This window comes from Microcaecilia unicolor, chromosome 4 (assembly GCF_901765095.1).
Source record: "Microcaecilia unicolor chromosome 4, aMicUni1.1, whole genome shotgun sequence".
NCBI lineage: Eukaryota > Metazoa > Chordata > Amphibia > Gymnophiona > Siphonopidae > Microcaecilia > Microcaecilia unicolor.
In genome coordinates this window covers 347580180-347606096 of record NC_044034.1, presented here as the reverse complement: position 1 = coordinate 347606096, position 25917 = coordinate 347580180, and the positions used below count along the sequence as shown (strand labels likewise).

At 43.7% G+C, this 25917-nt stretch overlaps 1 protein-coding gene across 1 annotated transcript in view; it reads right to left on the bottom strand.

The window, feature by feature from the left end:
* Window positions 1-25917, bottom strand: part of LOC115469500 (E3 ubiquitin-protein ligase TTC3-like) — a 299116-nt gene that overhangs the window by 106313 nt on the left and 166886 nt on the right. The window contains exons 26-29 of the mRNA XM_030202218.1: window positions 22368-22637; window positions 19380-19426; window positions 14803-14859; window positions 11971-12044 (exon numbers count right to left, since the gene is read on the bottom strand). Of these exons, the coding sequence (XP_030058078.1) occupies window positions 11971-12044; window positions 14803-14859; window positions 19380-19426; window positions 22368-22637 (448 nt within the window). The remainder of the gene's footprint in view (window positions 1-11970; window positions 12045-14802; window positions 14860-19379; window positions 19427-22367; window positions 22638-25917) is intronic.

The following is a 25917-nucleotide window of genomic DNA, read 5'->3' as shown; positions in this document are numbered from 1 at the left end:
GCAGTGGTGTAATGGGAGTGAAGTAGGAATTTGAGAGAAGAAGAACATAACATCAGCCGTGTACATTGAAGTTTTTTTTTTAATTTGCATGAAGTCTTTATTGTCAAATTAAAGAATCAGTACAGAGTGCAATAGGAAAGCATTATACACAAGTACATAATCCAAAGCACTACAAGAGACGCCAGGAAATAGTATTCCAAACTGCAAAGAACAGCACAATAGAACTTCATTATTTTATAAACTTTCAGATTTTCCCCCAGAATCCCCAACTCCCTCCTCCCACCTTCCCCCCAGCCTATTCAGACCATCCAACCACCTTGTTACCAAACTCTGTCCTCAGTTGTACTAAACATGATTTAGGAAAGGCTCCCAGATCGCATGCCACCTGCAAGTTTGGTTACGCCGCTCCGCTAGAAGCCTCTCCATCTCACAAACATACCTTAATTTAGAAAGCCATCTCGCTATTGGAGGAGTCTTGGACACTTTCCAACAGGTGGCGATTACAATCCTAGCTGCACTTGTTGCATACCTCGTCAATATCTGCTGATCATGTGAAAGGCTTGCCTCCTTAACCGAGAACAAGAAAAAGGCAGGGCTCCAAGGAATAAGGCATCCCAGCCATTTCTGTAATCGATTCTGAATGGATTTCCAGAATGCCCGTATCTTTGCACATGCCCACCACATATGCCCCATAGTGCCCTTAACCCCACAGCCCCTCCAGCACACACCAGACAAGGTAGGGTATATGCGCCGGAGACGCTCCGGCGTCAAATACCACCGGAACAGCACCTTGATAGCATTTTCCTTGAAGGGTACATGAGTGGACACTCCCACCGCTGCCCGTTCTATCCTCTCCCACTCAGCCTCTGTCATCTCCATGCCCAGCTCCCTCTGCCAACTTCCTCTGTGAAGTGTGTACCGTGGCGCCTGCAGTCTAATACAACTGTATAAGCGAAATATTAAACCACTCGTCGCTGCAGGTCCTTCACATATTGCTTCCATAGGCAACTTTTCCCTGGCCACCACCTCCCTGACTGCCAGTGTGGTGAGGAAATGGGTTACTTGTCGATATGCAAATTCGTCCCTTCCCACTACCGGGAATCTGGCCACAGCTTCGTCGAAGGACAACAGTAAATTGCCCTCAAACAACTGTCCCCAGGTTCTCAAACCCTCTCCATACCATCTAGTGAACACTCCTTTTTCAGTCCCAGGGTAGAACATTGGGTTAAATGCTATCGGGGACAGACGCGATAGCATACATTTTTTCCGTGGAAAAAGACTATCCCAGTATGAGAGCGTTACCTGAATGGCCGGACATGCCCCCTCCCCAATTGATCTAAACGGGCTAGGAAGCCACATTAGTGTCCCAAGTGGTCTCGGACCTGCAGATTGTTGTTCTATGTGTACCCATTGTTTGTCGGGATATTCCTGGAACCATTCAATGGCTGCGCGTGCTTGGGCTGCTCGGTAGTACCAGGCCAGATTAGGCACCCCCAACCCTCCCCATCTCTTATCCTGGTATAAAAGAGATCGCGATAGACGTGGCCTCTTCCCTGCCCAAATAAAGCATACAATACGATCTTGCAAGGTTGCAAGGAACTTTCTAGGTAACACTATCGGGAGGACTTGGAATAGGTATAATAAGCGTGGCAGCACATTCATCTTAACAGTAGCTATTCTGCCAAACCATGATAACTTCAAGTCCCCCCATCTGTCCAAGTCAGCTGAAAGAACTCTAGCCAACCCTTTGTAGTTTGCTGTAAAAAGGTCAGATAGATTAGCTGTTAAATTCACTCCCAAGTAACGGATTCCTTTCGGGGCCAATCGAAAAGCGTAGGACGATTGTAGGGATTACCCTTCAGTTAATGTTACATTCAGTGCTTCTGATTTCGTCATATTTACCTTAAAGCCAGAGACCTCCGAATATTCACTGATAGCTCTCATAAGATTCGGGAAGACAACCTGAGGCCATGTGACAAAGAGCAGCACGTCGTCTGCGAACAGGGCCATTTTATGTTCTCTCCCTGCCACACTGACCCCAGGAATATCCCGATTTATTCTGACCCTTGAAGCAAAAGTCTCCATGACCATGGCGAACAGCATTGGTGATAAGGGGCAGCCTTGTCGCGTGCCTCTGTGGAGTGTGATCATATCAGAATTGCCCCCATTTACCCTCACACAGGCTTTAGGGGATTCATAAAAAGCTTGGATCCAGCCTCTAAACCTCGGCCCGATCCCAAATGTTTCCATTACCTTATACATAAACGGCCAATGTACCCTGTCAAAGGCCTTCTCAGCATCTAAGCCGAGAAGGCTCAAAGGCCTCTGGTTTCGCTTGGCCAAGTACATTATATCTATCACACGCCGTATGTTGTCCATTGCCTTCCTATACGAGACAAACCCCACCTGGTCTGGGTGTATTATTGCCGGTAATAAGGGCACTAATCGATTGGCCAACACTTTAGCCAAAATTTTTACATCGGCATTTAACACTGAAATTGGGCGATAGGAGCCACACTCAGTGGGATCCTTATCTGGCTTTGGCAATACAGCTATCCATGCCTCCATCATAGACGGTGGCAGTGGTTTGCCCCTGCCAATCTGATTAAACAGGTCCGCCAGAAGAGGAGCCAATTCCAGAGCAAATTTCTTGTAAAATTCATTAGGAAGACCATCCAGCCCTGGAGATTTACAGGAAGGCAGACCTTGAATAGCTTTTTGAATCTCAATTGGGGTCACTGGTTCTTCCAGCATGGTGCGTTGCTGACTTGTCAGTGAGGATAGCTCACTTCCCTCCAAGTACTCATTAATGGCCTCTTCAGAAGGGTTAATGTCTTGCGCGTACAAAGCTTGGTAGAACTCCCCAAAATGCCTACGTATACTTTCTGAAGTAGATCTTCAGAAGGGTTAATGTCTTGCGCGTACAAAGCTTGGTAGAACTCCCCAAAACGCCTACGTATACTTTCTGAAGTAGATAGCATATCACCCTTCCCATCACGCACATGTGTGATAGCACGATCCATTTTATGCCTCCGTAGCTGCATAGCAAGGAGACGGCCTGCCTTGTTAGTGAACTCATACGAGCTAACTTGCCTCCGCGATTGTAGAAAGCTAAGATGTTCGGAATATAGAGCGTCCAGTTGCATTCTCGCTCCACGCAATTCCTCCAGGACTATTGGGGAGCCTCTAGCCTTATGCCGCTGCTCCAAATGCTTAATTTTCTCCAGACAACTCGCCAACTGCACCCGTCGGGCCTTCGCTCGTTTACTAGCTGTTTGCAAGAAAAAGCCCCTCGAGACCGCCTTCATAGCATCCCAGACTATGTTTAGTGGTGGTCCCGATTCAACGTTAAGCTCCAAATATTCCTTCAACACATGCCTACAGCCCTCTACCACCTCCACGTCTTGCAATACATTTGCATTTAATGTCCACCTCTTATCCTTAACCTCAGTCTGGATGCCCGGCACCACCACCCATACCGGTACGTGGTCCGATATAGTCATGCTGCCTATACCCGCCTTTGGGCCTTTCTCAACCAAAGCGAGGTCTAGGAAGATACAGTCAATTCGAGAGTAGGAGGCATGAACTGGCGAATAATATGTATAATCCCTTTCCGTTACGTGATTCAACCGCCACACGTCCAACGCACCCAGGGAATACGCTAATGAGCCCAATGCTAATGACTCCTTGTTTTCCCTCTGTTGACTATTTCCTGATCTATCTAGGGTTGGGTTCATAACGGCGTTAAAGTCACCTCCCAGAATTAGTGAACCTTGAATAAACGTGGCGAGAGCATTTTTGATCTTAGTGAAAAAGGGTCCCTGATGATCATTTGGCGCACATACGGATGCCAGAGTGAAGTCCACCTGATCCAAAACTATGTGTAAAAACAAGAAACGCCCACCCGGGTCTCGCTTAATCCGCTTTACTTGGACTGCAAGCGACGAGTGAATCAACACTGCCACTCCGCGTTTTTTGGAGCCGTCAGAGGACGAGGCAAAGAATGCTGTCGGATAGCTAGAGTGGGAGAGGAGCTTTTCATGTACCCTGCGGAGATGTGTCTCCTGCACTAGTACTATCTGTGGTTTAAGCTGCGATAACTCCTTAAAAAACTTCTGCCTTTTCTGAGGCATGTTCAAGCCTTTGACATTATAAGATATAATTTTTAAATCAACACTCATATTTAGGTATGCATCCAGGTTGTGCCTAAAGGAGGTTCAGTAGACCTGGCCTCTTCAGTGGTAGGAGCTTCCTCCTGTACAAAGCAAATCTCCCCCCTACCCCCCTTCCACCAACCTCCCCCTGCCCCCCTAGCCCACCCAGACCCCCAACTTGAACACCAGCCAGAGGATCTATGTCCCCTGAATGGGATATGAGGAAGTGGCCCACCAGATCCCCGACAACCCAGCCCCACTGTCCCCTCGCCCTTCCCTCACCCCTCCTTTATCTGCAGCTCCTTCCCTCCCCCTTTACATCCTATCTTCCTTACTGCCCCATGCTTAACAGTGAGCATTTATTAAATCATCCTATTCAGCTCTTCTATCTATTTCTCCACACATACCTTCCCCTTTATTCTACCTGCCTTATGACCTTATCCCCCCACAATTCCGCTACACACTCCCCCTTCCCTCTCTTTTAAACTACAAAATTAGCATGATATACATTAACCTTAACTCAAATACTGACTATAGAGTCCATCTTGGCAAGCTATATTTATACCACAATTGTCCAGCAGATCCCATAGGTCGCCTCAGGGTGGCACGTCTGGCGCCAGCCGATTTCTCTGATCCTCCCAGAGTTCATTCAGGTCTCAGATGCCTCTCCTTTTCTTTTTGGGTTGCTCCACTTGGTGGTCTCAGGAATCCGCTGCCATTTTTGTAATTTTTCTTTCGTCACTGGCGCCAGCTCCCCTGGAGGCGCTCTCGTTGCAACCAGACCCGCCGCATGCAGGATTTCCCAAGCCTCCGAAAGCAGTTGAACTCTGTGTTTAGTTCCCTTCAGTTCAAAATTTAGTGAAAACGGAAATCTCCATCTGTATGACGAATGATGTTTAGTTAGCACTTCCAATGCAGGTTTCATCTAGCGTCTCTGTTGTAAAGTATACTGAGACAAGTCCTGGTACACCGAGATCTTGGCTCCATTGTATTCTAAGTCCTGCAGCTTCCGTGCACGGTTGATGATCTGCTCTTTGACCTCATACTTATGGAATCGGGCGATGATATCCCGCGATCTGTGTTCTTGCCGTTGACCTAGGGCTCTGTGTGCTCTATCCAGTTCAATCATTACTGCCTCTGCATCAGGTCCCAGCAGGGTGGCACACAGTGATTTTACTATCTGTGGGACATCTTCTATGTCTCCCCCCTCCGGGACTCCGCGAAAACGGAGGTTATTCCTCCTACCTCTGTTTTCGATATCGTCCAACTTGTATGCTAATTCAGCATTCTTTACTTCCAAGGCCCGGAGTTGGGATTCGTGCTGCTGCAGGGATTCAGAGTGATCATCAAGCTTCTGCTCGGCATCTTCAACTCTGCCCCCCAGTTCCCGAAGGTCCACGCTCATCACCTCCAGCGTTCCAGGATTTCTTCCTTGGACGTTTTGATGTCGTCCTGTATGCTTGTTAAAAGCTGGCGAAGTTCGCTGGAAATGCCTTTTTTTGCCGGGGGCTGTCTGGACTCTGCTAAGGAGAGCGCGGAATCCGAGTCCGACGGCAAGGCTCGCGCTCGAGACTCATGGCGCTTCGGTGTTTTACTGGGCCCGCCGTTCGCCTGTCGCTCTGCCTCTTTATTCCGCGACTGGCTCGCCTTACTCATGTTAATCTGCTGTGGGAGGTTGATTCTGCCCACTTTATGTCGCCGATGGAGCCGCTTGCCGATTCTATTTGCCTTTTACGGGTGCTACGAGCGGGAGCTCTAGAGCTAGGCTGCCGACATGGAAGGTGACGTCACTTCCTCCTTACATTGAAGTTTTAATTGTTCCTAACATCCAACTGTGAATAATCGCCCTTCTCCTTCTACCATAAGGCCTACCAGAATCCCCTAATTCTACCCCAACTAGCAGCACAGCACCCAGCATAGAGGAGTCTCCACACCCCTGATCTTCTAATTGTGAGTATCCATTTATCTCCAACTAATACCAAAATGAATACACTCAAATTACTCCTTGCAATCTACTCCTTATCACTGACCCATCTGACACTTTCCATCTCACTCACAGAAAACAATATCATACCCATTCTACATAATCACCTAAGACTGATTAAACATTCCACATTTCATCAAACTGACAATCACCAAAATAAAGGCAGATTACCTACATGTGGACTACATCAGCAAAATGGAAAGAAAGGTCATAACAATCAGACATTAACTAAGGAACGACAACTAACAAAAATCTACACATCTCCAAATATAGAAGCCCCATACCAAAACATTCAAGTGGGCTATATCAACGCCAGATCAGTAGTTAACAAAACAACGACAATAACAGATTGGATCTTGTCAGAAAATCTCGACTTAACTTTCATCAACGAAACCTGGATCCATGATCAAAAAGACCCCATAATCCTTGACCTATGCCCTCCAGGATATAAAATCACTCACTGGACCAGAAAGGAAAAGAGAGGTGGAGGCATAGCACTAATCTACCGTTCCAACTTCACTCCCGAAACCACTGCTGAATTTTATAACAACCCAACTTGAAATTGCCTCAATTAGAATTGCCAACAAATCCCTGCTTGATCATCTGACCTGTGTCCTGTTCTACAGACCACCCGGTAACTGGAGCGATAGCCAGTCTACCTTCACCGACTTCATCTCAAACACTTGTGTAACCAATTCCAACATACTATTACTAGGTGAAATAAACCTTCACTTAGAAGACCCAAACTCTACCAGCGCATGAGAATGCAAGGAATTCCTCCACTCATGGGATCTCAAATGGCCACACACGCAAGCTACCCACACCACAGGGCACACACTGGACCTCTTCTCACACAAACTATCCACAGACCACAACCTTCTAATAACAGTTATCAAATGGACAGAAAACACCTTGGTCCGATCACTACAAACTAAATCTATTCATAAACTGGCGGAAGAAGGGATCATACCGTACACAAGAACCCACAACCTACAGCACAAGAGGCCATATAGACCCAAAAGCATTCTGGCAACAGATATATGACAATGAATGGACAGCACGAACGGAATCCATACACTTCCTCTCTGACTGGGACGAAAGATGCAAAAGCGTACTTGACAAAATAGCACCCTTGAGAACAAGAACATCAAGAAGACAAAACACTATACCATGGTTCAATGACAAATTAAAAAACTCAAAACGCAATCCAGGAAACTCGAACGGGCATGGAAAAAAAAATTAAAGATGACCACTCGCTCAACGCATGGAAGCAAATACAAAGAAAATACAAATATGAAATAAGACAGGCCAAAAGGTCTTACTACAAAAATTAAAATCTGAGTGGATTACAACGATCTGAAGAAACTATTTCAATTCATAAACAAACTACTAGACACCACCCCAATCACCACAACCAACACAGACAATCTTGCTAAATTCTTCAATGAAAAAATAATAAATCTACGCAACACACTTCCTCAGCCCAACACTGACACAGAAAACTTCATCGATGGTATGGACCCAACCTTCGGAGAATACCCAGCAGACTGCTCCTGGTCAAAATTTGCTCGCCTCACCGTTGAATCAGTTACTCAGGCGACTCATAGGTTCTCCAATACCCACTGCAAACTGGACACCTGCCCTAACCATCTACTTAAATCCGCCCCGACCGCTTCTTAGTGGGCCTCACATCCCACCTAAACTATATGCTCCAAAAAGGTCTCTTTCCTGAGGAATATGGCAACATTCTACTCACCCCAATACCAAAAGACACCAAGAAAAGAACAAACGATCTCGCCAATTACCGCCCTGTTGCATCTATCCCACTAGTAGTCAAACTGATGGAGAGCTTGGTGACCAAACAGCTTACATGGACAAGTTCTCAATATTACATGAGTCACAATCAGGATTCCGCCCCCTCCATAGTACTGAACTGTGCTTGTCACTCTCCTGTCCAAATTTAAGCAGGAAATAGCTACAGGTAAAAGCATACGTCTCCTCCAACTTGACATGTCGAGTGCTTTCGACATGGTAAAACACAATAAACTACTATGCCTCCTAGACCACTTCGGGATTATTGGAAACACACTTAATTGGATCAAGGGTTTCCTAACCTCCAGAACTTACCAAGTAAAATCGAATTTAAATATATCACCGCTGTGGAAAGCAAACTGCGGAGTACCTCAAGGCTCACCATTATCACCATTACTCTTCAACATAAAGATGATCCCACTGGCCAATGCCTTATCCAACCAAGGCCTTATCCCATTCATCTATGCCGACGATGTCACAATTTTCATCCCCTTCAGACACGATCTGACAGAAATTACCAACGAAATCAAGCTTGGCTTGAACACCAAGGACTCATGGGCAAACTCATTTCAACTGAAATTGAACACTGAAAAAACACACCGCCTCATCCTCTCATCTCAATATAGTAAGTACAATCCCACAACATTTAACACCCCAAACCATACCCCCCTATCTTAGATAGCCTAAAAATACTCGGCGTCATTATTGATCGCAACCTTACTCTTGAGAGACAAGTAAATTCCACAAAGAAAATGTTTCACTCAATGTGGAAACTTAAAACGACTAAAATCTTTCTTCCCGAGGGAAATATTTCGTACACTAATACAATCAATAGTACTAAGCCATGCAGACTACTGCAATGGAATTTACGTAGGATGTAAAGAACAACTCATGAACTCCAGACTGCCCAAAACACAGCAGCCAGGCTGATATTCGGTAAGACACGATTCGATAGTGCCAAACCCCTTCGAGAAACTGCATTGGCTCCCAATTAAAGAACAAATTACCTTCAAAATCTGTACTCTGGTCCACAAAATTATCTACGGCGATTTCCCAGGATAGATGACAGACCTCATAGATCTACCATCTAGAAACAGAACCGGATCATCACGAACTTACCTAAACCTCCACTACCCAAACTGCAAAAGACGCAAATACAAAACAACCTATGCATCCAGCTTCTCCTACATAAGCACACAACTATGGAATGCACTACCAAAAGCAGTGAAAACAACCTACGACCATCTAAACTTCAAAAAATCACTAAAAACCAATCTGTTCAAAAGGGCATACCCTACTGACACAACATAAATGCTAACACTCTGCAACACAGCATAACCAAAGATAGTTTTGGACACTATACAACCTCCCTCTTTGAGCCCATTGTGCCTGGCACAAATGTAACTTTTCGACTATATCATCACCTTGTATTTGTTTCTCTACTGGTCTTGGCATACGCCTTACGGTATTATGTAAGCCACATTGAGCCTGCAAATAGGTGGGAAAATGTGAGATATAAAAGCAACAAATTAATAAACTGATATTGTAACTCATCCACTGGAATCTCAACTAAAGATACTTGGTATAATAATTGATTCCTACTTGTTATTCGACATCCAAGTCCAAGCAGTCATCTCAAAAACCTTTAAAGCAATGTGGAAACTAAAAAGAATGAGGCATCTCTTCCCTAATATGTTTAGAACATTAGTACTAACATTAGTATTATCACATTTCGATTATTGTAATGCCATTTATGCTGGCTGTAAGTAATCTTCCTTGAAAAAAACTGCAGAGTGCTCAAAATACAGCAGCCAGATTAGTCTACAAGGCTACGAGATTCGAAAGTGTAGCCCCTTTGCTTATAAAGTTACACAGGCTCCCAATCAAAGCCAGAACATTCAAAATATATACATTTGTTTTCAAAACTCTATGGCTTAATAGTTGATTATATGCAACCTTTAATTGATCTCCCCCTTTGCAACGCTTTCCCTGGTTCAAGAGATTATTTAACCCTCCACTATCCCAGTTGCAAAAATATGATCTACAAGTCAATCTACATGTCAGGATTCTCTTACCTCTGTATCAAATGGTAGAATTCCCTCCTGAATTCATCAGATGAGAACCTAATTTTTTGATATTCTGGAAATACCTTAAAGCCTCTGTTTAAGCAATTTCTTATAGATGATAATTAATTTAAACCCCTAATTGTACAATTAGTCCAATGTCTCAGTTCTACTCTAATTGTTATTCTACATGAATATGTAGGGATAAAACAGGCACTATGTAGCACCATGAACTGACTTTCTTGTAACAGACTTAGGCCAGTGTCAGTTCCTATGCAGTTTTTGTTCACAGACCTCAGGTACATCAAGTCCTGAGAAAGGCAAAGTAACTTTCAATACCAACCCTGTTTACAAAGCTGGGGGATTTCATGGTCAGAAGAAATCAGTTGTTTGGTACCCCAAAGACAAAACACTGGAAAACATCAGACTTTGTTATTCTAGTTAGCATGGCATCAAACCAGAGGAAAGGGTATAAGAACCTCTTCCATAAGCATAATAGCTAGCTGGCTGTTATCTTGGGCAGTTCACACAAGAGCTGCTATCCAGACACATAATGAAGGCTCATTAAACTCTGGCATTAACTGTTTGCACGCTCTTGCCCGACTGGTGAGAGTTTACCTGCTGACCGACTGGGAACACCTGCTGCTGATTGACCATCCGAAGGAAGGAGCACCTGCCATCCCAGCTTTGCTGTCTACTTTCTTCATCAACACCCTGACTGGCTTCCTTTTCCGTTGGTCAGGTTGCACTTCTCTCTTTTCTTTTATAGAGCCTACGGTGTTAGGAGTCCTAATAATTTAAGACTAGGTGCAAGTGTGTGTTACCGTTACTCCACCTTGACAGATACTTAAAACTCGGTACTTTACCATCACTTTGGGTAGTTCTGCATTAGTACATTGTCTCTGACTGATACTGTTTTATTGCTACAAGTTAACAAGGTTACAGCTGTCAATATTTCTAATAACCAGCTTTTCCACTTGTGTCTTATTCTTTCAGGGCTATATGTCTAAGTCATCATTTTACCTTCCCTCATTGCCTGTTCTCTACCTGGGGCCGGGTAGTTGTGATTAGTCCCCCACAGATGACTAAAATTGTTACCCTTTTTGCATCTCATTTCCATATTACATATTGTAATACTCAATCCTCATTTACTTTGTTATTGTTACTTAATGTATACTATCTCGCAACACTTTTTGGACTGTTAATTACAATAAGTTGTTAGTCACATTGAACATGATCCAGTGGCGTACCAAGGGGGGGGGGGGGGTGCCATACGCCGGTCAGCGTCCTTCGTTTCCATGCTCCCTCTGCCCCGGAACAGGAAGTAACCTGTTCTGGGGCAGAGGGAGCATGGAAACGAACGACGCTGACCGTCGCGCAGCACCCCCCCAAGCGGCATGCACACGGGGGGGGGGGGGGGGGGGGGAGCGCTGCACCCGGGGGGGGGGGGGCGGGGCGCATCGGCGGTCAGCGCCCCTAGGAACGCCACTGACATGATCTATTGGGATAATGTGGAATATAAATGAAATAAATAACTATGTAAACAGCTTTGGTTGTACCACATGGAAACAGTGTATCAGAACCCTAATAATCATCATCCAAAAATAGGAGAAAATACCTGGAATTTTTTTTAGTTCAGGTGAAAGAATTTGAGGTAGAGCCAATTTATTAAAAATCTTATATGGACTGTAGGGGAGTTTCTCAAGCCACAGTAAGGTACAGCTGATAACACACTGCACATACCAGCCTCTTTAATTTTTTTAGTTGTCCCAAACAGCAGTTTGAAAAAAAAAATTCCAAGTTTAGAGGAGTCTGCTCTGCTGTTCAAACCCTTGATGTGTGACCCAAAAGGTCTGCACATTCCACCTCTCCTTGGACACAGAGTTACAGAAGCAGTTCTTGGTGGGGGCCTGGGACACAGGCAAAAAATGAGCTCTGACAAACTGCTGGTACTTACAATGTATTCTCATCTGGAAAAAGTGTCTCTTCAGATATCCCTGCACCAACCTCTCGTGACAGAAGTAATAAAGACTAGGAGACAGACAAAAAAAAAAAAATAAATAAAAAATCCAACATTACACAACTCAACACGCTTGGTCTGGTTTCAGGATGGCTACACATGTTCAAACTCATCCCATTACAACAGGGGCTCTCAAACCAGTCCTGGGGACATGCCCAGTCAGTCAGGCGTTCAAAGTTCTCTCATGAATATTCATTGTGGCTAAGTCTGCAACACAACAGAGATAGCCCAAGCAAATTTCTCTCATGTATATTTATTATGGGTACCCTGAAAATCTGACTGGCTGAGTTTTTCCTCTGAGGACTAGGTTGAGAACCACTGCCCTACATCTGCTTCAGGTAAATCATTGGTTTATGGGGAATTCAGAGTAATTTGGAACACAATGTGGGAACATTTCAGGATATTTTCCTTCAATGGAGGAAAATATGACCACTACCCAAAGACAGGACAGCTTTCGGATTTTCAACAATATATATGTGCTCTCACTTCACTGAGATTACAAGTACATGGGTTTGTTTCTCTCTAGGAAATACAAAGAGCAAGAAATTCTAAGCGTCAGGGCTAGGGCAAGGTTTTTTTTTTTTTTTTTAATTATATTTTTATTAAAGGTTTTGTCATACAGAGAATACAAAAGTAAACATAAAATCAAACAAAAAGGCAAGGTTTGAAGGCATATGAAAAAATCTGAACTAAGTGCTTTACTATCAGTGGCACAAATCAGTGGCGTAGCCACAGGTGGGCCAGGGCCCACCCACTTCTGACTCAGGCCCACCCAAAATTGTGACACTCTTGATATGGCTGGTGGGTATTCCCAAACCTTGCCAGCTGAAGATTTTCTGTCCTTGGGCAACCAGCGCTCTTCCAAATGTCAGCCAGCAGCACTTGCCTTGAGCTGACGCTAAGACCGGCCCTTCTGCACATGCTCAGTTTTCACACATGCAAAAGCACTGAACATGCATGGCCTGCCGGCAGCAGCATCAATTTGAGGCAAGTGCTGCCGGCTGCCATTTGGAAGAGTGCTGGCTGCTCGAGTAGTAGTAGGAAATCTTCAGCTGGCAGAGTTTAGGGATCCCACCAGCTCAAGTATTTAATATTTGGGGCTTGTGGGCAGGGAGGGATGGAGAGAAGAGCAAACTGGAGGGGTACCGGTGGGGGGGGGGGGGGGGGGGGGGGGAATTTCATGCCCACCCTCCTTGGGCTCAGGCCCACCCAAAATTGGCTATCTGGCTACGCCCCTGGCACAAATATTTTTGAATTATTCATCTAATGTCATTCTTACTATTAGGTGTTGCTATGACTGGTGGTGGTGGTGGAGAGGGGGGGGGGGGGGCACCAAGATCTCTTTCTCCAAAGCAGCTATAGACTGTATATAGACCTCCCCCGTAAGGACAAAAAAAAAAAAAAAAGATTTGTACACGTAAAGGATAATTTCTTTCCATCAGCCCATATGGTGATTTTATAAGTCAGTTTCCTAGTATGAAAACAGTTTAAAAGACTGCAGAGTCTCACTTTTATGTCCTCTCAGGTAACTTCTGGATCAGCTCCTATCAGTTAGCATCTCATCACAGCTAAGTGTTCAGCAATGACTCCACTCTTATGATACCTGGGTTTTGACCTGAAAATTCTAGGAATCTGCCAAGAATTGCAACGTCTTGTGTCAAACTGAACCAGGCAGGCATGAAAGAGGAGGAGCAAATTGCAAACCACAGTGCCCGAAGGCAATATGTAGTAGATGCAGTTAAACAGATGAGAGGGTTCATACTGGATTTGGGGGGGGGGGGGGGGGGGGGGGGGAGGAAACACCATTGAGCAAGCACAAAAAGATCACAATCCATGCCAGTTTCAGGACCTTACGGTTCCTAATCATCCTAACACACAACAGCAGAGCAAAAGTGTGCAATGTATATTACTAGCGGTCCAGTCAAACTATCAGACCCTGCTGAATGCTTGCATTCCCAATTTGCTAATCAAATTAATTTAGCTTATTTAAAAGAGACTTATAACTGCCCAGATGGAGGAAAGTTTGGGGTTCCTTGAAGAATTTTCATCTTACTTGAAGTGTTAACCATGTATCCATTTGGGGAGGTTGGTTGGGGTTGTGCATGTGTGTGTGGAGGGGGGGGGGGTCTTCCAAAACATAAAAAAATTTGTGAAGTATATGTTATGCTTGGGGAGTCTCTTACCGAATTTGTATTTTGCTTTTTGTTGTATGGCTGTGCAGGCTTGTTTGCTGTTTATTCTGTGGTTAATAAAACCTCATTTCAATTATTTTATAACTTACACTATCCACTGTCCTAGGCGAGTAACAATAATACATACACAACAGTTAAAGTACTTCAAAAGACAAGGACAAATACAAAAATTACAGTATATCCATTAAATTACTGTCACACAGTCATCCATCACCACCTCTAATTTTGCAAAGCACAAATGTTCTGTTTGTTTAGATTACAACATATTTACTATTAAAAACTTCACTAAACAGCAAAAAACAAAAACAAAAAAACATTCACTGGAGTAAACCTAGGACTACTGGATCAACCTTTTCAGGCTATTCTAGAGCCACCTGGCAACCCTACACACTCCAGCTTCAAAATCTGTCAGAAGACAGGAAAAATCTAATTTACCACAGGCAAGTGGACACCCTTAATACCTGAAAATTTAAGATTGTTATCTCATCAAATACTGCACATGACAAATATTTAATTTCTTATTGAGCTAACGCCCAGGAATAAAACAACAGCAGCATTTAAATACAGTATTACTTACTTTTGATTCTTTCTGCTTCTTTTTCTTGCTTTTATTTTTAACCTTGATACTGTTCGTCTGGAAAGCAAACAGTAGCTTTGTTATGAAAGTAATTTTCCATCAGTGCTCTGTGCTTTTGTGTTTAAAAAAAAAAAAAAAAAAAAAGAAAAAGGAAGGTGCAATACTATGAAACTAGGGGCAGGATTAGGGACAGGTTTTCTTGTTTTATCTCCTCTTTTCTCAGCCATCATAGTGCCAGTCCTCAGCCAGGGAAGTTACAGAGTAAAACACTTTCAGGAACCTGGTAATCAAGGCCAGTAGATGTCAGCTTTGTGCAGTGGTGAAGATTCCCTTTTTTCCCTGCCCAAGGATGTGGGCCCAAATATCATCATATTTTTAAGGAATATCAATTCCAGAGAACTGCTCTTCCACAAAGCCTAAAATATGGGTTTTATCCACGTTTACCCCTCCCCAATGAACTCCTCTTAGTTTTTTCCTGTCCTGGTTGATACTTAGATTTTCCCTAATTTTCTCACTCCGTTGTATCTTCCCTTAAGGCAGTGTTTCCCAAACTTTCTCGGTTCAAGGCACCTTTAGTGTGTCAGTCATTTTTACACAGCACCCCTAAATCAAAACAAACATTTAACAGTCGTCCCCAGCCCCCATCCCCCCTCTCCCGCTGCCAGCAGCTTATCCATCAGAGGCAAGCAATATGCATACTACCTTCAACATTTTGATATTAAAAATGAATGCAATGTGATAATGTTCATAAATATCATTTAGTCTTAAAATCATATATATTAGGACCCCTATGTGATTAATAAGTAGTAGGCAAGGGGCCAATAACAAGGCTGAGCCCCAAGCCTGCTTATTTGAGGGATAGATAGGGGCTTTCAAGCAAGTGGGGAAGAAGGAGGAGGATAAAGGGTAGTGAGCATGGAGAAAACAGGAGGAGATTTTGTGGGGAACTGAGGGAGAGGATGGGTGTGGGAAGTTGTGACGGAAGGTCTGTGAGTGGCTTTGGCAGCTTTGCAATGAGAGAAAAATACCTGGACTTGCTGGAGAGTCGTTTTTATGGCATCTGCTTATCTCTCTGAACCCTGTCCCGGCCACAGCAACAATTCATATTCGCTGCCTGCGTCGGCCCCACAGGCTTCCCTCTGCTGCCTCCCACCCTGACATCATTTCCTGTTTTCTCAATGGTGGGATGCCTTTTCATGTATACACATGTACCAAAATGGTCCCAAGGGAATTCATGTGCCCAACTCCTGTCATAATCCAATCAGAGAGCCATTCTATGTAATATGATGTGCACCATATAATCATGGACTCAAAATGTGAGGGGGCTATGGGAAGCTATGCTATTAAAGGGGGCGGGGGGGGGGGGAGAGAGAGACTGGCTTTAGCTGAGAGCTCTTGGGCTCTTACACATCTTTCTCTGGACTGTTACCTTACCATCCAAGATATAGTTCAGGCTTGTCCAATCTATGGTGCTTTTTTCTGGCCCTTGGAAGCTTGGTAAGTCTTGTGGTGCTTACAGCAGGATTCCTGCTTCCCCACCTCGACTTGGCTCTCTGTGGCTCAAACTTATGGAGAGCCAAGTTATATGAATAAATATCACCAAAACTCTACAACTCAACACAAAAGCTACCACTACCTTTTCCTCTTCAAAAACTCTATGAATAACCACACAAACTATAAATGCCCTCTCCACATTGCACAACACTAATGTAACTCCACCAAAATGTAAATTGTAAGCCACTTAGAACTGAAACTTGCTTTTGGATAATAGTGGGATACAAGAATGTATGTATGTATAAATAAATAAATAAATGGTGGGGAAACAGGCCATATCCAGATGAAGCAAAAGAAAAATGGGTGAAGGCTGGAGGGGGAGGGTGTTACACGAATGAGCCAAACTGGGTAAAAGGATGGGGGGAGGTTACATGAGCTAGAGGGGGTGAAAGCTGGGAAGGGTATGATACACCATCATTTTGCAACTACTTGACGAAACACGAAGCAAAATACAATGGTGCATGTTTTGGCCCTCTGAATGTTACAATAGAAAAAGGTTGGACAAGCCTGATATAGTTCAGCTTGTTACTCTGAGTGCATAAGCACTCGGTGCTCAGAAATGCACCTTACCAGAACTACAAACTTGTTCCATAGTGAATAACCTCCATCACAATTAAGTTCCTCAGAAAGGTGTATATCCAACATCATCCCTGAGCCTGCCTTCTACTAAGAAAAATGGGAATTTGTGCTGGCAGGCAGAAACAACAGCTAGTTTAGAAGCAAGCCAGGAGATGTTAGAGCAGCAAGTGGAGCACAGCATAACAGATTAACTATCTGGAAGACCATTTTATCTTCAGGGACTATTTCATTTGAAAACCTGAAGAAATCAACCATGGTGACATTAGATAAGTTATGGGATGTCACTGTGGCACTGGAAATAGTTTGTGTGACCCAAACATACAGTTTATCTTCTCAGGTTTCAAAGTAACATAGTAACATAGTAGATGACGGCAGAAAAAGACCTGCACGGTCCATCCAGTCTGCCCAACAAGACAACTCATATGTGCTACTTTTTGTGTATACCCTACCTTGATTTGTACCTGTCCTCTTCAGGGCACAGACCGTATAAGTCTGCCCAGCACTATCCCTGCCTCCCAACCACCAGCCCCGCCTCCCAACCACCGGCTCTGGCACAGACCGTATAAGTCTGCCCAGCACTATCCCTGCCTCCCAACCACCAGTCCCGCCTCCCACTACCGACTCTGGCACAGACCGTACCAGTCTGCCCAGCACTATCCCCGCCTCCCAACCACCAGCCCCACCTCCCAACCACCGGCTCTGGCACAGACTGTATAAGTCTGCCCAGCACTATCCCTGCTTCCCACCACCAGCTCTGGTACAGACCGTATAAGTCTGCCCAGCACTACCCCTGCCTCCCAACCACCAGTCCCGCCTCCCACCACCGACTCTGGCACAGACCGTACAAGTCTGCCCAGCACTATCCCCGCCTCCCAACCACCAGCCCCGCCTCCCAATCTCAACTAAGCTCTGTCAAAGACAGATGGATAGATGAAGCTTCTGGAAGAACCAAATGGGAAATGAGGTTTGGGGGGGGGGGGGGGGGGGGGTTGACTCAGGAATAATGTCAGGAAGCACTTTTTACAGAGTGGGTGGAAGATACCTGGAATGCCCTTCTGTGGGAGGTGGTGGAGATGAAAACGGTAACGGAATTAAAAAATGTGTAGGATAAACACAAATGAATCTTGCATAGAAGGCATGAAACTAAATAAGATTAGCAGTGATTAGACGGTAACATCAGTAATTGGGAAACAAAGCCTATGTTGGGCAGACTTCTATGATCTGGGCCCTGATCTTGGCTGGACAGATTTGGAAGGGCTGCAGTGGGGCTTTACTGACGTCAGAAGTCGGAGAACAAGGCCAGTGCCAGACCGTCTTCTATGGTCTGTGCCCTGAAAATGGCAAGGACAAATCAAGTAGCATCACATCATACGTTATGTTATGAGCTTATCTTGTTGGGCAGACTGGATGGACCATACAGGTCTTTATCTGCCATCACCTACTATGTTACTATGTAAATACGTATTGTTTGATCAATGTCAATGCATTACTTCATATACCTGGAAAATCCAGTTTCCTAAACTGACCACAACTACTCCAGTGGATTTATTTCATAGATATATGGGTGAAATCTCCTCCCTTCAAAAATAACTGAGGGTTCTCTCAAATTTCTTCTGCATTGATTGATTTTGATCCCACTTTTGGAGTCAGATATGGAAAAGACTAGTTTAGCAACTCATAGTGAATTTCATTTCGGACCCTGATAGGACTTGGTGTTTTGTTTTTTTTAACTTATTTAACAATTTTGCACACATAATAAACACTTAGCTACTGAATTAGGCAAAAGTGCATATACGATAAAACATTTATCTCCTTCCCCCATCTCCCCTCAGTGTTTTGCCTAGTTTTTTTGATGCTGTGATGATTTCTTGAACTGTATAATTAGCGCCTATCTGGATGTGGTTCAGGCTTTATAAAAAAAAAAACAACAACAAAAAATAGTCAATTCCTTCTAATGAAGCTGCACATATACAGGTAAGATGATTGAAGTTCCAAGTAAATGGGTAATAAAGTACTATTCAGTCAGTTAAATATATTCATTATAAACTATCACAACTTATTGCTTGTTTGAGCAACAAATGGTTATTAACCCTGTGGTACCTTCATCTCCCTCTATGTATGGATGAAATGAGCCAAGTGTTTGAGAATAGCTAGCCATCAGTTAAATGGGAAGTCTAATTTTCCCTATTAAGGTCTTGCCTCCCCCCCCCCAGCATATTATTGGGAACCCCTTTCCCTCCATGTGGTAGGCAGGTATCGAGGAAGTGCTCTATTTTGTAAAAAATGATGCTAATTAAAAAAAAAATGTTCTTTTATCTTTCCTAAGGTTGTGAAGTTTCTTCTTAGTTCACACTACAAAGATTAATAATTGTCCAGACCAGATATATCAGTTTATGTCCAATGTATTATTTACAAAATAAAGATTTAACAAAATGTTAACTTACAGCACCATCTTCATTTTCCTGTTTTTTTAAAACAATACATGGACCATCTGCAGGAAAAGGAGAGCAGTGAGTGACTCTTCAGGTTCGCTAGCAAACAATAACTTTCAGAACTTTGACAATCTAAGTTGCACTGTTTGGATCAGACATTAAAAAAAAACATCACCTAGAAACTTCAAACTGTATCGTGCAAGAAATCCTGCAAAGCTAAAAACAACGCACTCTCTCCTACACCCTTTTGGAGGAAAAAATGTTTAAAATTTTTGTGAGGGGACATATACACAGAACAGTCTTCCTTCTTTAATGTGAGGGTTAGTGAGGTGGAAGTGGGCTCTGCAGCTGCTTTTTCTCCTCATTAGCATGGTAGAAAGGAAGGAGCACTGGGAACTTGGCACTTAACAGAAGTCCAGTATGTAGCCAGCCAGATTTTCAAGAAATCCACAATGAATATATTCATGAGTGATATCTGCATACAATAGGGATACGAGAGATTTGTCTGCACTCTCTCCATTGTATCCAAGTCTATCATATGTATACTAGCCGTTATGCCCGTTAAAACGGGCGCGATTTCCAGCTACCCTCCTCGCCAGGTCGCCGCCGCCGCCCCTCCCTCCCCCGAGGTTGCCGTGAGACGTAATGTCAGTGAGGGTGGGACAGAGGCAGGGAAGGAAGGCCGATGGCAGCTCAGCTGATCTGCCTGCTGCGTTTTCGGCGTTGTAAGTTGAATTGTGAAGAGAGGGCCCGGGCCGGGTGGAGGAGGGGCAGCGGCGGTGACTCCGGGTGGGGGGGGAGCAGTAGTGACCTCGGCGGTTCCCTCCCTTCCTCCCCTTCGCGCAGTTTCCCTCTCTGTCCCGCCCTCGTCATCACGTATTGACACGGGGGCGGGACAGAAAGATTATGAACTAGAACACATATTTAATTGAAAAAAAAAAAAAAACACACATATGGTTAAATTAGTAGGTATAAACAAGAGAAGGTACCTTGTCTGGGACACATGTTCAAAGTGAAAATATGCACCTATTTCCAGCGTAGCTGCAACGTTCATTCCCATTTTATAAAACATATTTACATTTTCTTTGGAGCAGAAGTATATTGTCCATGTACATTTGGGTGCTACCGGGAGTCACTGTAGGAGCCTATTTTATATAAAGGCATCTATATTTCATTTAGAAAATAGGTATGAAGTATGTGCGCTTTTAGTTTTAAACAGTTTTTTATTGAACAATCAATAAAACATTACAATCTTAAAGTTGTGTAGCATGTTCATTTTTTCCCCTTCATTAAAGAATGTCCCGTCCCATTTATGTCACAACAGTGTCATTTCTCCAAGTACATTGGTTTCCCAAACTATTTCCCATCCCCAGAACATTAATACAGCAAGGTAATGATGGAAAAATACCTCCCATTCCTGTCCCCAACTACTTCCATAGGCTCATATGAGCCGTCTTCTACTAGTATTATTAACCCCTCTTCAACAAATAAACGAGAATTCTTCAAATGTTAACCATCTTCCAAAAATCTTAAACTTTTCAATTCCTTTCCCCCTCTCTCCCATAACCCCTCCCCTCCCTCCCCCCGCCCCTCTCCCCTCCCCTTCCCCCCCTTCCCCAAGGTCAGTTCTCTAAAAGCTGGGTTTGGCTGTCACCTGGTGTAATAAGGTACACTTTATCAAAGGCCCCCTAATTGGTTGAGAACTGCACTGCGTGCTCTTGGGGCCAAAGCTTGTATATAACATTTCCATATTAAGTAAAACTCCTTTTGTCTCTTAACTTTCCATTGCACGTCTCGCAGCTCCATTAGCAATAACGCATGGACTCTATTGCGCCACTGCCAATATGTGGGAGCCTCTTTTTGAACCCAATTGGCCAGAATACATTTTTTACCTATTAGAAACGCTCTGTACAACAGTAAATTATGATAGACAGCACCAGAAACCCCCAGCGCCTCCTCCCCCAACAACACACTCTCTGGTCTCAGTGGTATGTGTTTATTCAGTATGTATTCCATAAAAGTACCCACCCGTATCCAAAAGCGCTTTATCTCTGGGCAGTCCCACATGGCATGAAAGTATGTGCATTGTGGCCCTCCACACTTGTCACATTGTGGTGATTCCACCCCTCCCATTTTATATAGTCGAAACTTGGAGGTATATGCTTGGAATATCACTCTGCCCTGACATTCCCTAAGGTCCGCGTTGCTTATTCTTTTTGGTATCTGTCTCATGCTTCTCAATAATCTTGGTGTGGTGATTTCTTTTTGTAAATCTTCTGACCACTTCCCCGCCAAGTGCGTCAGCGTTCTATGTGTAGCATTGTATGTGCGCTTTTAGATGTTTCACATAAGCATCCTATTATGAAACTGTGCCCATCTCATGCATATTTTTATCTTCATGATCACTGACAGCAGAGCTTGACTCTAGCCTGTCTCTACTGCTCTGCACTACCACCCCTCCTTCTGTATCATAGAATAAATCATTCTAAGCTGAAGCTAAACATAAAGCTATTATTACTCTAATAACTTAGGCCTCCCTCTTGTTTTGTTCCGCCCCTACTTCTTACTCCTACCGTTAATCTACATAAACCATTTAACTGTTTTTAATTGTGGAATATTAAATAAATGTGAAATGGATATGCTGAAAACCTGACTGGCTATGGGTCCCCAGGACAGCTTTGGGAAGTACTGTTATTTTCTTGTAAACCATCATTACAAATGCAATATCATCTTTCCACTTTTATGTCTAGAGTCTCTCATTTCATTGCAGAGTATGGAAAACAAGGTCTTGCAAGCAGATCATAACAACCAGGCTAGAGGAAGCAACATGCAGGAGAAAAAGAAAAATGCCGAGATAGGAGGCTTTTTAATGTGTCCACAACACAGGTCTACTTGTACACTCCCTGGTAAACCTCTCCATGTTGCTTACTAAAAATGGCAGAATAAAGAATTCTCATTATAAATAATTTTGGTAGTTCTGAACCGAGATTACACACGTACCCATTATTTTGAAATAACAATCTAAAGCTTGGTGTAAGGCTGGGCATGGGAACGTCTCTTTATTCTCCTGCAGCAGCCAAATTAACCAACGGGCCTTCTCTGGTGGTGCTTTATGGAAATACTCCAGTAGATCTTTAGGATGGTGGTTGAGGATCACAGAGGACAGCTTACTACCATACTTATCATTCCAAAGAGAGAGGAGGGCGTCAAAGTCGAGTTTTTCTAAACAATCACTATACCGAGCCAGAAATGCTTCTGCAGCCTTCAAACCTGAAAGAGTCAAAAAGAAATTAATACTACATGAAACAAATGCAGCCAGTGCTCAAGACTCAGGGTCAGCATTAGGGGAAGGCAAACAGGGCAGCTGCCCTGGGACCCAGGGAGGTCCTGCGGTCTAGGCATCTCTTCCCCTTCGTCCTATCACAGTCCGTCTCCTCTTTCCTTTCCGATCTTCTTTAAAAAATGTATTTCCCTTCTCAGAGGGGCCTCGGCTTGGCAGCCATTCTCACAAACAGCCTGTGGCTGTCCTGAACCGTTCTCTTTCTGCTGCGATCTGCCCCACTCTGACGCAATTTCCTGTTTCCGCCTGGGCGTTTCAATGCAGAGAGGGAAAGGTTTAGGACAGCCAAAGGCAGCTTGTGAGGATGGCTACCATGCTGTGGCCCCTCTGAGAAGGAAAATAAATTTAAGACCACCACAAGGTGAGGTCAGAAGGGGAAGAGATGCCCAGACCACGTAGTAGCAATGCAGGTGGAGAGATCAGGGGAAGGGGGATAAGGGGCCCTCTCATTACAATTCTGCCCTGGGTCCTACCATGTCTAAAACCAGCCCTGACAAGACCGGCACATTCCTAGTGGTAAAAGCAATGCCCACATGATCTGCCCCGCTGACTCCAAGATCTAAAAGCAAAATAGGTACCTTTAAGGGAGGGGGCTATTTCTGTTTTCTATACAGATATCCCTTCCATTGATCTGTATTGCATTGTCACCTTCCCGAACTGTGGGTTGGGTCCCCAGAGTCACAAAATCTGCACTTAGAACTGCAACCAGGGTGGGCTTTCCATAGTGGCATTATTATTCTGCACCTCTGGGGGTGGGGGGGTCACACAATTATATTTGGCTATAATTATAGTGTCACAGAAAAAAAAAAAAAAAAAGATTCATACGTAGTACCTTAGGACATACATATGGAATTACAAAGAGCTACTTTGACAGAAGTCAGAGCTTCATAGTGCAATTGTACTGCCATAATCTATATTCACCAATAACTAATGGTCATTAAAAAGTCCTGTATTACTACTACTACTATTTAACATTTCTAGAGCGCTACAAAGTGTACGCAGCGCTTTACAAACACAGAAGAAAGACAGTCCCTGCTCAAAGAGCTTACAATCTAATAGACAAAAAGTAAAGCATTTAAATTTAAAATATTTAAGCAGTCAAGCACAAGAGAACAGTCACAGAAGGACTGAAGATGTTGAAGGGTGGTCTGTGTGATTAGGTGTAACTCTGGTTGGAGTAGTGGGAGAAGGTGATAGAAGAATAGAATAGAATAGTATTAAGTAGCACCCCCAGTCTCTGCCAGCCTCTTGAGCAGAAGCCAGGACCCCAATACAAAGCAATGATCATTATACCGGCCTACTCTTTTGCTCCTGTAAAGTGAAACAAATATACATGTCTGCTGATTCTGCACCTACTTAAAATGACTTTTGAAGAAAGTTAAGTAGAAAGAATGTAGCTGTACTGAGTGTACATAAGTGGGAGTGGCATTCTAGCACAAATAGCATGTCACAGTCAATTTTACAATATACAGCAGTGTTTCCTAAGTTGGTCTCTGAGTACCCCCTTACCAGACAGGGTTTTCAGGATATCCACAATGCATATGCATGAAATTGATCTGCACACACTGTATCCATGATATGCAAATCTCTTTCATGCATATTTGTTACATTTGTACCCCACATTTTCCCACCTATTTGCAGGCTCAATGTGGGTTACATAGTACCGTGAGGTGTTAGTCGCCTTAAATGAAAAACCAAATACAAAGTGATGTTATTATCAAAGAAGTTCATGTGTTACAGATACGTTAGGAGAATCGTAGAGAAGAGTTATATAGTGTTCGTTAGGTTTCGTTGTGTTGCTGGATTCAGGCATTTAAGTTGGGTCAGTAGGGTATGCCTTTTTAAACAAGATGGTCGTCAGTGATTTCCGGAATTCATTGTGGATATCCCAAAAAACCTGACTGGCAAGGGGGTACTCCAGGACCGACTTGGGAAACACTGCTCTACAGAACACTCTCTCAGGTCTCTCTCCTGCCATCTATCATCCAATCTTTCTCCCCAGTACAAATGAACTCCTCCCCAAATGCCATCTCTTCTCTCCTCTCCTCTGGTTGGCTTTTAAGTTTAGCCAACCTCATAAGAGGAAATTCAAATGGGAGCGCAAAGATCTCACATAGCCCAAAGGATAACAGTATCTCTTCATGTGCAGCCCCTGAAATAGGGTCCACAGACAGATGGTTATAATCTACTCCATATTCAAGGGGGTAAATTTATAAAAACCTTTATGTGAGACAACCCTGTGATACATATGGAAAAGGGATTTTATTATATCTGTAAAAAGGCGGGTGCAATATGGGTGGAGCAGAGGTAACTTTGCAAATCCAGGCATGTGCTCTACATGTGTACATCATATCTTTTTTTGGAGCAGGTGTTAAATCTGTGTCTCAGCATTTGAGCACTGTTGAGGCTGAATCTAGAAGCCTCTTTTATAAAAGCGCAAAGGTTTAAAAATATGTACCTTTTTGGACTTCTCATACAAGCATCCTGTTATGATATCAAAACCCAAGATATTTGTTTAAACTTTATGAGTAACTTTGTACTAGAATGCCTAAAATATATTTAAGAACAAATCTTCTTGGGCAAGACAGTTACTGACACTGGACAGGCAATTTTTATTAGCCATTTACCAGGGGATAAAGAGCTCTATAAAAACTGCCCATCCTTTTCCAGGCTAAAAGTACATGGTGTTCCAGAGGGCATACACTTCTAACTGCCTTAGGAAACATGTTTAGGCCAGGGGAAGAAAAGAACAGGAGTAGATTGCATTTTCAAGTCTATGCACATTGGCCATGTGAAAAGTAATCTGCAGAAGAAAAAACAGGTGCAAATGTTTGAAAATTGTGCTGGGGGCACAATACCCACAAAGAATTACTCTGAAAACTGGTAGGAAAACTAAGTGCATCAAGTATACACAGGTTTTTAAGGAATATGGGTTGTCTGAAAGTTGCCCCTTCCCCTCCCATTCATGTCGACTTTCTCGATCTCAGCTCAAGCTTTCCTTTAGGGCACCTTACAAACTACAAAATACCCTACCTAGTGGGGGCAAAGTTTATAAAACTTTTTGAGGCTGTGACTCCATTAATGTGGTCACAGAGAGCGTGTCGCTGGCAGAAGTCTACCTTTCTACCAATGTTGCTGTTCCCAGCTCTCCTACAGTATTGTAGCTGACTCGGCTGTCATTCTCCACTTTCCATGGAACCCATGCAGGCC